Source organism: Podarcis gaigeae (genome assembly GCF_964106915.1).
Source record: "Podarcis gaigeae genome assembly, chromosome: 8".
NCBI classification, from domain to species: domain Eukaryota; kingdom Metazoa; phylum Chordata; class Lepidosauria; order Squamata; family Lacertidae; genus Podarcis; species Podarcis gaigeae.
Window position 1 is genome coordinate 18,861,459 of NC_139684.1, and position 12,555 is coordinate 18,874,013.

Below are 12,555 nucleotides of genomic sequence, written 5' to 3' on the forward strand. Positions count from 1 at the left end.
GTCCAGCATTTCCCAGAGTCCTCAGCAACAGACCTATAGCAGGTGTGGGGAACCTCAGGTCTGGGGGCAGTAAGGTCCTCTCCATGTAGCCCTTGGAGAGTTTGGAGCTGGGGGCATCTAAACATCAATCAGGGTGCACTGGGACACCTTAAAGTGTGTCCTTCCTCAATCTGGGCATCTTCCCAGGTGGCGGTGTCAAGAATTGGTGGGAAGTGCTATATCATACAGTAGAGGGTACCAACCTTTCATAACCCAAGGGCCACATTTGTCCTAGATCAATTCTCTGAGGGCTGTCAAACAGCAGTGGGGGGGGGGGCACTTCATACAACACATATGCACTCTTACCTGAGTTGATCCATGCAAATCAGCTGCAGAGAAGAGTTGGGTGCTGAGCTTGGTGGGGGGTGGGGCTGCATCCATTGCTAGTCCTACTCAGAGTAGACCCATTGAAAGTTATGGACATGACTAACTCAGGTCTGTTAATTTCAATGGGCCTACTCTTGAGTGAAACGTGGTTGGATACAACGCTTTTTCTTTTCTTGTCTTTGTGCCACTGCCACCCAAATTGATAGGCCATAAAAGTCCGCCTGAAGGACCGGATCAGGCCTCTTGGGCAGAGGGTTAGCCACCTGATTTTCACAGGTTTTGTCCACCAACTACCAAATTGAACTCTGTAGGTGGCAGAGTCCTTTTCCCAGGAAGTCTCACTTCTTCCCACATTGGTTCTGAGAGGTCGTGGTATAATATAGCCCCCTGATTCAGCGTGGGATGCAAAAAGGCTGCTGCTGAAGTATTCCCCATGTTATCCTCTGTGCTCTCATTCTCTCAAAAACACTGCATCCTTTTGTGCCTTCCCTTCTCCAGCAGCATTGGTTAAAGTAAAACTCTCCCCTCCACTCCTCTGCTTGCTCTTTTCCAGGTTCAACACGGGCTCTGGGACAGGCATCATCACCAGCAGGGTGCCTGTCGAGCCTGGCAGATGGCACCAGCTGGTTGTCAACCGCAATCGAAGGAACGGCATGCTCTCCGTCGACGGGGAGCCACATGTCAACGGTGAGAGCCCCAGCGGCACGGATGGGCTGAATCTCGACACGGATCTCTTTGTTGGAGGAGCTCCAGAAGATCAAATAGCAGCGTGAGTAGTGGGCGGGCGGGTGGGGAATCTTCCTAATTTGTTTGCAGGGTTTTTCTAGAACCCCATGACAAGTAGAGGTTGAATGCTTTTGTCTTTGTGGGAAAAAGCGCTGATTAAAAAGAAAGAAACTCCCTGCATGTAGAAAAGTAGTGCAGCAGGAGGGGGAGGTGGTTTAGAGCCCTTCTCTCCAACATGCTATTTTAGTAATTGCTACTGCTGCTGCTGCTGCTGTTGTTGTTAATTAAATTTGTATTCCACCCTTCATCTGTAGATCTCACGGTGGTTCACAACTTAAAATTACAATATAAAAAACACAAAATACATAACAAAAGTAAGAACAAAAACAAAACCACCCCGCCAATAATTGGACGAGCAATCAAAATCAGTCAATCCTGGTTTCCTTATAAAGCTCACTTCCTGAGTCTCATTCTGCACTGTTTATACCTAGAAGATACATCAATATTCCATAACAATGGCGCTGGTTATAAAAATGGATCATCAAAACTGGCAGAACTGCAGGAACAAACGATTCAAATAAGCAACTCAACAAGGGCTGACGTTCTAAGAACAATGCCTTATAGAAGAACTAACAATGATAGAATGATGACACCCGCGAAGAGCAAGTCGCAATCTGCTTCTCCATGCTAGCAAAAAAAGGAGAAGATGCACAGCATCAGCAACAAAAACAAATACAGATTAAATTTCAATGTCAGTGTTAAGACAGGTGCAGTGACAATGTTAAAATGCACAGCTGAGAGCTGAAATTGAAAAACGGAATCTCTGATTTAGCCCACGTCCGGGAGGATGACTAGGACAGCTCACCATAATGACAAACCAGGATTCTGCCACCTTATTCTGCTACACGTGTAGACCAGGATTTTAGGCTATAAGCATCTGAGATTGGCAGTAAGGGTATCCTGAGCAGACACTGAGGTCATACATTTAACGCATTAGGATACCACTTCAAGCATCCATGGCTTTGCCCAAAGAAATCTGGGAGCTGTAATTCTTTGAAGATGCTGAAAGCTGGTAGGAGGCCTCTGTTCCATTCACAGAGCTACAATTCCCAGAGTTCCCTGGGAAGAGGGATTGACTGTTAAGCTGCCCTGAGAATCGTTAAAAGCCTCTGAGATTCACAGTTGAACCTCTCTGAGTGCAAACCACTCGCCCCACTCTGAAAAAGAGCCTTAATAGTTATTTTTCTCCGAAATATAATGTATACACTGTCTGGCGAATCTTTCCCTGCAGCATAGGGAAGGGCCATTGCTTAGTGGGAGAGCAGGCACTTTGCATGCAGAAGGTCCCAGGTTTGGAGCTGGGACCCTGGAGTGCCACTGCCAGTCCGTGCAGGCAGTACTGAGCTAGGTGGGCCAGTGCTCTGACTATGGTATAAGGCAGCTTCCCATGAAACTCTGGAGAGCCACTGCCAGTCAGTGGAGACCAACCTTCCCCAGCCTGGTGTCCTCCCGATGTTTTGAACTACAATTCCCTTCAGCCCTCGCTAGCTGAGACCGATGGGAATTGTATTTCTGGGATGTGTGGACTGGGGAGCACCAGATTGGGGGAGGCTGCTGTAGACTTTCCTGAGCTAGTAATTCTTTTGTCCCTATAAGATGCCTGAGATTGACCCTGGACCTTCCAGAGGGATAGCATGTGCCTTGGTCCCTCCCCCACATATCCCTCCTGGACATGGGATTTCACTGTAGCTGCCCTTCCAGCATTGCCCATCCAGCCACCCCTCCTGAACTTCGGCCTTGTTCTTCTGCCTTCCTCTCAGGGTGGCAGAGCGCACATCAGTCACAACTGGCCTGAAGGGCTGCATCCGCCTGCTGGACGTCAACAACCAGATGTACGACCTGAGGGAGAAGGGCAGCGACGTGCTGTACGGCAGCGGAGTGGGCGAGTGTGGCAACAACCCCTGCCACCCCAACCCCTGCCACCACGGCAGCCTCTGCCACGTCAAAGAGGCGGAGATGTTCCACTGCGAGTGCCTCAACGGTTACACAGGTTGGCCTACCAGGGTGTGGAATGGGAAGGGAGTTGCCTGGACCCTTTTGCCTCTCATAGGCCCGTTTTCTTTGTGCAAGGTGTGGTGGGGAGGGTGACCTGAACCTTTCTGCTTGACATGATAGCTTTCCGGGTGCAGAGTTGTTACTTACCCACCCTGAGGCCCCAGAGCAGGTTGTGGCAATTAAAGCAGGGGTCAGCACACTTTTTCAGCAGGGGGCCAGTCCACTGTCCCTCAGACTTTGTTGGGGGCTGGACTATATGGGGGTGGGGGAATGAACAAATTCCTATGCCCCACAAATAACCCTGAGATGCATTTTAAATAAAAGGACACACTCTACTCATGTAAAAACACACTTATTTCCGGACCGTCCGTGGGCCAGATTTAGAAGGCGATTGGGCCGCATCTTAACAGTCACAAAAATAAGGCGGTTCTTAAAATATGCACCTCGAAAGGCAAGGTAAAGAAGTGTGTCTTCGGCATTCTCCGAAAGGCGCCAGGTGCATCTCTGTGGGAAGAGCGTTCCACAGCTTAGGGGCTGCCACAGAGAAGGCCCTATCCTGGACTGCCATGCTCATTGAGCCTCAGAGGGTGGAAGAACTACCATGAGGGCCTCCTCTGCTGATCTCAGCCTTAAGGAGGGTCTGTAGGGAAGGATACCGTCTTTCAGAGTTCCAGAGTGGTGAGGATAACAGCTGAAATCTTTCTCCCTCACATGCTGGCTTTCTATAAATGATGTTATATCTTTGTACTCAAGAGAAAACTCCAAACCAGCTAACAGTAACTACCAGGATAAACAGAATTGTATTGAAACAACACGGCTGCTGACTTAGCTGACCTTTCTCTCCTCTTCCTTCAGGGCCAACCTGTGCTGACGAGAGGAACCCCTGTGACCCCAACCCATGCCACATCTCTGCCACCTGCTTGGTGCTGCCAGAAGGGGGCGCCAAGTGTGAATGCCCCATGGGGCGGGAGGGAGAGTTCTGTCAGACAGGTAAGTGGTGCTTTGTCTGATACACATTGGTTGGTGTGGAGTGAAAAACACTGCAGGGCTGAGATATGGAGACAGAGAGAACACTTTTAGATATAGGTCAAATTGGACGAACGCAATGAGATACAGGACCAATCAAACATAAAATTAACTTTGTTCAAGTGATAATTCCTTGGATCACCTACATTTATGTGCGTTCCTCTTCCAGCATGCTAAAATCAGTATATATTTGACAAGCAACCTGTATATAATTTTAACAACATTTTGTGTGTTTCCACCTTGTTTTCACCTCCTCCCTTTAACATTTATTAATGTTGCTTCCAATGCCAATCAGACTCACAGTGGACCCAGTGAAATTAATAAACTTAGTTAACTTAGGACCCTTAATTTCAGTGGGTGAAATCCTGAGTGAAAGTTAGCTGGGTAAGAAGTGTGCGTGCTGTTGAGTTGTCATGCATTAAAATACATTAAAATACATTTTAAAAGCTTTGAAAAGGTTTTGATACAACATTTAAAATGCTGCTGTATTATACCCACTTACCTGTCAGTGACTGCCCATGAACTCAATGGGAACTACTAATGTGCAGACATCGACAGGAGGTTCTGAAAGGCTGCAATCCTGAGTACACTTGCTAGGGAGTAGATCCCATTTAGTTGGGTTAAGTGTAGATACAGGATTTCCCTGTATGTGCACTTGAATGAATTTCACTTTCCCGCTTAATATTATAGTTTAACTACTTTCAACTACTGGCAAAAAACATTTCAGATATTTATGCAAGCATGTGGCGTGCCTTTTTTGTTTGTTTGTTTGTTTACTAAATGTAAGTTAAATGAGCATGCTAAATCAGCATCAACTTAGGGCAAAAAAAAATTGTGGTTCAAATTTCTTCAGAAAACCCACATTGTTGCTACTTACACTGGGGTGGGAGGCAGCAGTTGAGGCTGCAAACCTTTACTCCAGGGATGGTGAACTTACAGCCCTCCAGATGTTCTCTCAACAGCCCCGGCCAGCATGACCACTTACTTGGGTGTAAGCTCCATTGGGACTTACCCAGTGGGACTTAAATTTGAGTGGAGATGTATAGGATTGAGCTGTCAGCGTCCCTATCTCTCTGTCTGGGACCATCCCCGCTGGCCACTTAATCTGACGTTTCTGCTGTTTGTTCCCTCCATTTCCCCCTCTCCTTTAGTCACAGAGCTGGACCAGACAGTTCCCTTCCTGCCAGAATTTAATGGGTTCTCCTACCTAGAGCTGAACGGTCTCCAAGCCTTCGTGCCAGAGCTGCAGTAAGTTCTGTTCCCTCTGCTTTCTCACCTCACTTCCGCCTGTGCAAAAGTGATTCAGTTTAATGGGGCATACATATCATGGGAGCATTGGAAACTTGCCTTATACCAAGTCAGACCAGTGTATTGTCTACATTAACTGGCAGCCACTCTCCGGGGTTTCACAGAGTGAGTCTTTCCCATCCCTCTCCAGAGATGTCAGGGTTTAAACTTGGCCTTGGCCTCTCCTGCATGAAAAAAACCTCTGTTTTTTGCTTCTGTTTAAAGTCACGTCTCCACCCACCCACTCCAGCAGTATTCATAGGAAGCTGCCTCAGGCCGGGTCAGATTATTTGTCCCTCTAACCCAGTATTGACCGATAGCAGCAGCTGCCCAGGATCTCAAAGATCATAGGTAGAATATATTGGGACGTCGGAAGTGAGATATCAATTGCTGCCTTATTCCCAGCTGCTGTTTCTACACCATAACCCTGAGTATTGCAAGAGAATTTGGCTGCATACACACCATACATTTAAATCATGTCTCCCCCCGCACGACTCATGAGAACTGTAGCTTAACCCTCACAGAACTGCAATTCACACCTCCCTTACCAAATGACATTTCCATGGATTCTTTGATGGAAGCAATGTGCTTTAAACGTAAGGCATGTATTCAACCAAAGTCACTTGTGAGGTCTTCAGGGACACCTGGTTAGGAATACAAGGACGTATTGTGGGTGGTAAGCATTAGTGAGGCTCCTGCTACCCTTTTCTCTATGGGGAGAAAGACCTGAAAGTTGAGACTTGGGGCTTACGCTATTCCTCAGGGAGAAGATGGCCATGGAAGTCGTGTTCCTAGCGAAGAACCCAAGCGGCATGATCTTCTACAATGGGCAGAAGACAGACGGCAAAGGGGATTTCATCTCCCTGGCTCTTCATGACGGCTACCTGGAATATAGATACGACCTGGGCAAAGGAGCAGCTGTAATCAAGTACGATCAGCTTCTTTCTGGGGGCAGCGTTAAGAGTGGGGGTGGAGAGACATGTAGCAGTAGTAGTTGTTGTTGATTACCCACCTTTCATTCTAAGGTCCTGGGGCAAGTTATAATAATTAAAACAAAAGATTAAAAACAACATATAATCACAGAAATAAAGTGGGTCTTAAAAATATACACCTCAAATGTCAAAAGATGGACTAATGTAGGGCAGGTTTAGGTGAGGTTAACTCTATGTTGTGTGTATTTGATCACATTGCGAAAATGTATTTATTTGTATATCATTACCTCATAAGTGGTTTGCAAATAGAGAAATAGAGAGATGGAAAGATAGCGCGCGCTCTCTCTCTCTCTCTCTCTCACCAGTGTGTGTGTGTGTGAGAGAGAGAGAACGGGTGTGTGTGTGAGAGAGAGAGAGAGAGTGAGGGAGAGAGAGAGAGAGAGAGAGAGAGAACGGATATTTAAAAACACACCAAAATGAATTAAAAATCAACAGTAAGCAAAAAAGTGATTAAAACACATTCCATCATTCTACAGGTCTGGGTAGGCTTGCCTAAAACACAAAACAAACATGGAATCCCATGCTCATTCTTTCAGTGTTTGTTAACCCTGGGTTATAATATCCTCTAGGAGCAGAATCCTGTGCAGGTTTGCTTAAAAGTAAGTCTCACTGTAGTCGGAGGGGCTAACTCCAAGGCAAGTGTGCCTGGAACTGCGTCTTTAATCAGACCTGAGCAAACAAACTTTCTGTTCTCCTTTTTCAATCCCCCCCCCTTTCCCCCCTCTCTCCCTGTCATACACTTGCCACGTCCTTTCTAGGAGCAAGGAACCAATCCCGTTAAACACCTGGATCAGTGTATCACTAGAGAGGAACGCACGCAAAGGGGTGATGAGGATCAATAATGGCGAACGGATCATGGGAGAGTCTCCGGTAAGTGGGTGAGCCCTAAGCATTGGTCCAATGAGCTGAAATGGTTTGTGGCAGCCCCTCTAACTTGGCTGAGCAAACGGAGTCCAGCATCAAGAAGCCAGCAATCAGTGGTGTTCTCCCTTTGGCTCAGACGAGGGGCATAAGCTTGTCCACACACAAATCAGTTTGGGGTTCCAAATGGTTACTAGAGGGACAGGGAACCTGTGGCCCCTCCAGATGGTGTTGTCCTGGCCCAGTGGTCAGGGATGATGGGAGCTGCAGTCTGGCAACATCTGGGTTCCCTGTCCCTAGCTTTAGAAGACATCAAAGAATTGTTCTATCCTGATATGCCTGGACTCCAGCTTCCAACAGCCCTGGTCAGCAAGGCCAGTGGTCAGGGATGATGGGAGTCATAGACCTGCAACTTCTGTTTTTAACACATTGGGGTTGTGTGCTGTGAAGAAGCAGAGCCCAACATCTAGCCCAGCGTTCTGTCTCCAACAGCATCCAGCTAGAAATTGTCACAAGCAGGAGACGATGGCAACAGCACTTCAACATTTCCTCCCTACTGTATTCTTATTTAGACGTGAACAAGGTGGCTTCATAGCTGCCACAATCTATAGATCACTCCTCCATGAATTTGTTTGATCCCTCCTTTGAAGCTAGCTAAACCAGTGGTCATTATCAGCACATGGCATAAGTAAATTACATCATGAGAGGGGACATTTTCTCTTGCCTATCCGTAATCTACTGACTGTTCATTTCACTGGTTGACTCCTGACATCTGGTGAGAGAACCTGTGAACCAATCATAAATATATATAACTGAATCATGTCCTGCCACTTCCCATCTTCACTCAATCCCTCCTCAAAATTGTAAGCTTTCCATGTAAGAAAGATCCTCTCATGCTTTCATCATTTTGGTCGTCTCCTTTATGCCACCTGCACTCAATCTCAATTTTCTCCCTATGCATCTGAAATCACTAGTGCTGTTTGCATCGCTCCGTCCAGCTAAGTATTTCCAGCTGTCTGGCACACCCACTCCGCATACTAAACACATGCCCTAGAACCTTCCCAGAATCCTCTGCGGTACGCAAGAAGAATTTGTAATGAAAAAGGTCCCCTGTACATAAGGTGGTTTTTGTTGTTGTCGTCGTTGAACAGACCAAGGTATACACCATGCCCATTTCTACTTTCAAAACACCAGCCTTTGACCCCTGTCTCCAAGCTTAGCCTAGTTATCTGAAACAAAATGGTTCCTCCCCACCCTTCATTTTAATTCTGGGAAGGAAACACACCTCCAAAAGGGGAAGCTGCAGAATAAAACTGTGCAGAACAGCAAACCGATAGGCCTGTGGCTTGTGTCTGATCTTTTACACATGCTCCTTTTTCTCCTCTTCCCAGCTTTAAAGCTTCCTTTTTGAAAGAGCTGTTGCCTTGTGTCTTATCAGAGCTGCACCTGCTCCTTCCCTGTGCCCCCTGCTCTGCTCTGTACCTTTTACTCTACCAACGGCCCGCTAACCAGGGGACAGGGTTGCTGCTTGTATCTTGTGTGACTCTTTTCTGCCTGGTGATGTTATTGCACTGATCTTTTCTTTTGTCTCTTTCTCTCTCCGTCTTTCTTTTTGATTTTTGTTTGTGTTTCTTCCTTCTCCCCCACCCACCCCTTTCTCCTCCCTGCTGTCTGGATTTCAGAAATCCCGTAAGGTAAAGATAAGTATGACGGTCCTCATTACCATCTCACCCGACACTGGCTCATCCCTCCGCCCAAACCCTGCCGCTCTCTTCACTTCTCCATCCAGCCGCCAGTAATTTATCATCGCCTGCCTGCTTGCTCCATCTTACAAAAATCACCTGTTGGTTTTTCATTTTGTTAGAATAGCTTCTCCTCCTCCTCCTCCTCCTCCTCCCTTTTTTATTTTTAAGGAGTCATTAAGTTCATTAACTATTTTGTTTGTTTCTTTCTCCTCTCCACTCACCCCCTAGCCCTACATTTCCCCCAGAAAGTTTGGCCATTTCTCCATTTTTTAATATTATTGTGCATTAGATTTAGCCTTTTTAACGCAACCAGAGGTGGCTTTGATGCCATGACTCGCAACGGGGACAGTAGGAACCTGGAAGGAAAGGGCTGGGGGGTGGGTGCCTTTCCCCTGTGGCTTCATGTCTGAGTCCCCCTCTGTCTGGATCCTGGGGCTGTAGTTCATTAAGGGTGCTGAGAGTTGCTCAGAGACCACATTTCCCCTCACAGAGCTACAATTCCCAGAGTTTCCTGGGAAGAGGAATTGATTGCCAAACCACTGTGGGAGGGGAATTGAGATCTGGCTTGGAGGAGAGTTCCAGGGGCCAGGTAGGAGCCACATTTGGCCTCCAGGCCTGAGGTTCCCCAGCTCTGGTTCTTGCTTCCTTCTCTGTCCCAGGACAGCGAGGGATATGAGTTACAGCCTGGGTCTTCTCCTTTCTCACTGTGTGTTTTTCTTTCCCCTTCTCCCCACCCATCCAGCTTCCTCACACCTCCCTAAACCTGAAAGAACCCCTCTACGTTGGGGGAGCACCCGACTTCAGCAAGCTCGCCCGTGCTGCGGCTATTTCCACCAGCTTTGATGGCGCCATCCAGAGGGTGAGGCATATATGATCTCTGTCAATCGGTAGTGCTCCTCATGGGATGAGATCAGGGCTACGTAGTTTGTGTTTGCGGCCACTTGTGTTGTGTGTGCTTCATTTAATAAGATATTATTGTACCTCAGAGATAAGGAAACCGTTTTTTGGACCCGAGGGCCACATTCCCTTCTGAACAACTTTCATAGGTCCACATGCCAGAGGCAAAAGTGGATAGAGCAATGAATGTAATATATGTGTTCAGGAAGCTAGTTTCTACCCACACTCACACACGCCCCTCTCTGTTCTCCATCCAGGCAAGTAAAATGTATTACCGGAGCTCAAGGACACATCACAGCCAGGCAAAAACACTCAGGGAGGGTGTGAAACAGAGTTGGTGCAGGGGTGTGCCCTGGGGAGAATCTCAAATGTCAGACAGAGAGACCTGGGGGGGGGGGGACTGAGACTCCCCACGCTTGTTGTGTGTCAAAAAAGTTATGGTTTCACAGTGAAATCTCCTAAACACCTATAGGAGGATCCCTGGCTCTATTGCTTGGTGGAAAATGCTCACAATTCATTTTTACTAGAGATACCATCCATTAAAAATAAACACCTTTTTTTCATCTCCTTAGGGGCTCATTTGCAGGACCTGACAGTCTTTCTTGCCCTCCTCTGAACCCTTTCCAAGAAGAGTGTAAACCAATTGGAGCAGGTTCACAGGAGGGCAACAAAGACGGGCAGAATTATGGAAAGTAAGTCCTGCGAGAAATAGTTTAAAGAAACGAAATCTCCTTAACTTGGAAAAGAGAAGATTAAGGGGAGACATTATTGCAATCTCTGAACTGACCTCTAAGGCCTATTCTGTCTCTGCGGTGCTAAGACTTGGTTAACCTGCACATGTGTCCAAAGCCCAATACATCTGGGTGCCTAAAAGGATGCCTAAAAGACTGTCCCAACCCTTATATATCCAACCCATCATTGTGCTCTGCAGGAGGGGGGCCCCTGCAGACACCATCGCATCAGAAGGTCTAATCCATACTTGGTACAAGCCAGGTTTGAGGCACCTACCTCCCTCCCATTTGGAGATGTCAGACAGACACAGAATCTGTTGTCTTTCTGATGGCTACTGAAGACCTTTGTTTCTCAGCGAGCCTTTTAAAAGGGAGATCCACACCCCAGTCTGCATTCGACCAGAAACTCTTCGCAAATATCCTTTTATTGTTAGATTGCCGCGAGATGTGGGAAGCGTATCATAAACGAAATAAAGTAACAAGCCTGCAAAAATTACTGGGTTTCCTCCTTCTCTGGCAAGGTAATTTAAAAATAAAATAAAACCCACCCTGATTCTTTTGTTTCTTCTTTTTTCCTCCCCACCTGCTCAGATTTCTATAAAAGGCGTCCCAATTCTGAAGGAAGAGAACATCCGTGGTGCCGTCGAGATCTCGTCCTTCCGCTCCCATCCGTGCATCCAGAAGCCCAGCCCTTGCCAGAATGGGGGGATGTGTAGTCCTCGCATGGAAAGCTACGAGTGCACATGCCAGAGGGGCTCCTTCGGGGTGCACTGCGAGAAAGGTGCTGCTCTCTCACTCGTGCTAGAAGTTGCTGGTGAAGACCAGAAAAACGCTGCTTAACAGAAAGTAGAATAGTTGGATGTCATCCTAGAGTCGTACCTTGGTTCTCAAATGCATTGTGACTCAAACATTTTGGCTCCCAAATGCCACAAACCCGGAAGTGAGTGTTCTGGTTTGCGAACGTTCTTTGGAACCTGAATGTCCGATGCGGCTTCCACGGCTTCCGATTGAGTGCAGGAAACTCCTGCAGCCAATCAGAAGCCGTGCCTTGGTTTTCAAACGTTTTCAGAAGTCGAACAGACTTCCGGAATGAATTCGGTTCGAGAATCAAGGTACGACTGTAATTTCTTTGACAAACAGAAAATCAGAAGCCGTTTTTCCTCTCTTTCCTTTCTTTTCTTTATTCTTCTTTGTGTCCTCTGCTCTGGGCCGTTATTGGGGTCCGAGGATTACACACACATGAAGGTGGTGGATGGTTCTTGGAAGAACCCTGAGTGAGAGGCAGGGAAGTGAAGATCTCCCAGAGTAAGAGGAAAGGAAGCTCCCAGGTGAGAGCTGGGAGGGTCCACCACTTTCTGTGAGTGACAAGGGTTAAGAGCTACTTTTGATAGAGGATTTTGTGTCCCCCCCCCTTTTGTTCTCTTTTTGTTTGTATTTAGATTAGTTTCTTTTGTCCTTTACTGTATTATGAAAAAAGCTCTAATAAAATCTTACTAGAAGCAGCAGCAGTTGCCAGTGGGAGTCATTCAGTGGAGCTGAATGTTGGTCGATCATAACCAATCTGCCTTCTTCATCTTCTTCTTCCTCCCCCAGTCATCACTGAGAAGGCGGCAGGAGACACGGAGGCCATTGCATTCGATGGCAGGACCTACATAGAATACCACAATGCTGTGACCAAAAGGTAATGCCTTTTCTTTGGACTAACAAAGCGGGGGTAGAAAAACAAGCCTGTTGGCAGGAACTGAACTCAGAGCTTAACAATTAACCATCTGGAGGGGCGGGGAAGAACCCCAGGGTCTTCTACAGTGGAGTCAGAGGGTGGCAGCGCCACATCCTCAGGCCAGGGAGGAGTGGGGCACTGGCCCTACA

The 12,555-nt window shown here is 47.2% G+C and overlaps 1 protein-coding gene across 5 annotated transcripts in view; it reads left to right on the forward strand.

Moving 5' to 3' along the window:
• Positions 1 to 12,555, forward strand: part of AGRN (agrin) — a 243,119-nt gene that overhangs the window by 216,458 nt on the left and 14,106 nt on the right. For all 5 annotated transcript variants that reach the window (XM_083752360.1, XM_083752361.1, XM_083752362.1 and 2 more), the window contains 9 exons: positions 920 to 1,135; positions 2,913 to 3,142; positions 4,003 to 4,137; positions 5,325 to 5,421; positions 6,224 to 6,388; positions 7,211 to 7,322; positions 9,801 to 9,917; positions 11,278 to 11,467; positions 12,280 to 12,367. In XM_083752360.1, coding sequence (XP_083608486.1) covers positions 920 to 1,135; positions 2,913 to 3,142; positions 4,003 to 4,137; positions 5,325 to 5,421; positions 6,224 to 6,388; positions 7,211 to 7,322; positions 9,801 to 9,917; positions 11,278 to 11,467; positions 12,280 to 12,367 — 1,350 coding nt within the window. The remainder of the gene's footprint in view (positions 1 to 919; positions 1,136 to 2,912; positions 3,143 to 4,002; positions 4,138 to 5,324; positions 5,422 to 6,223; positions 6,389 to 7,210; positions 7,323 to 9,800; positions 9,918 to 11,277; positions 11,468 to 12,279; positions 12,368 to 12,555) is intronic.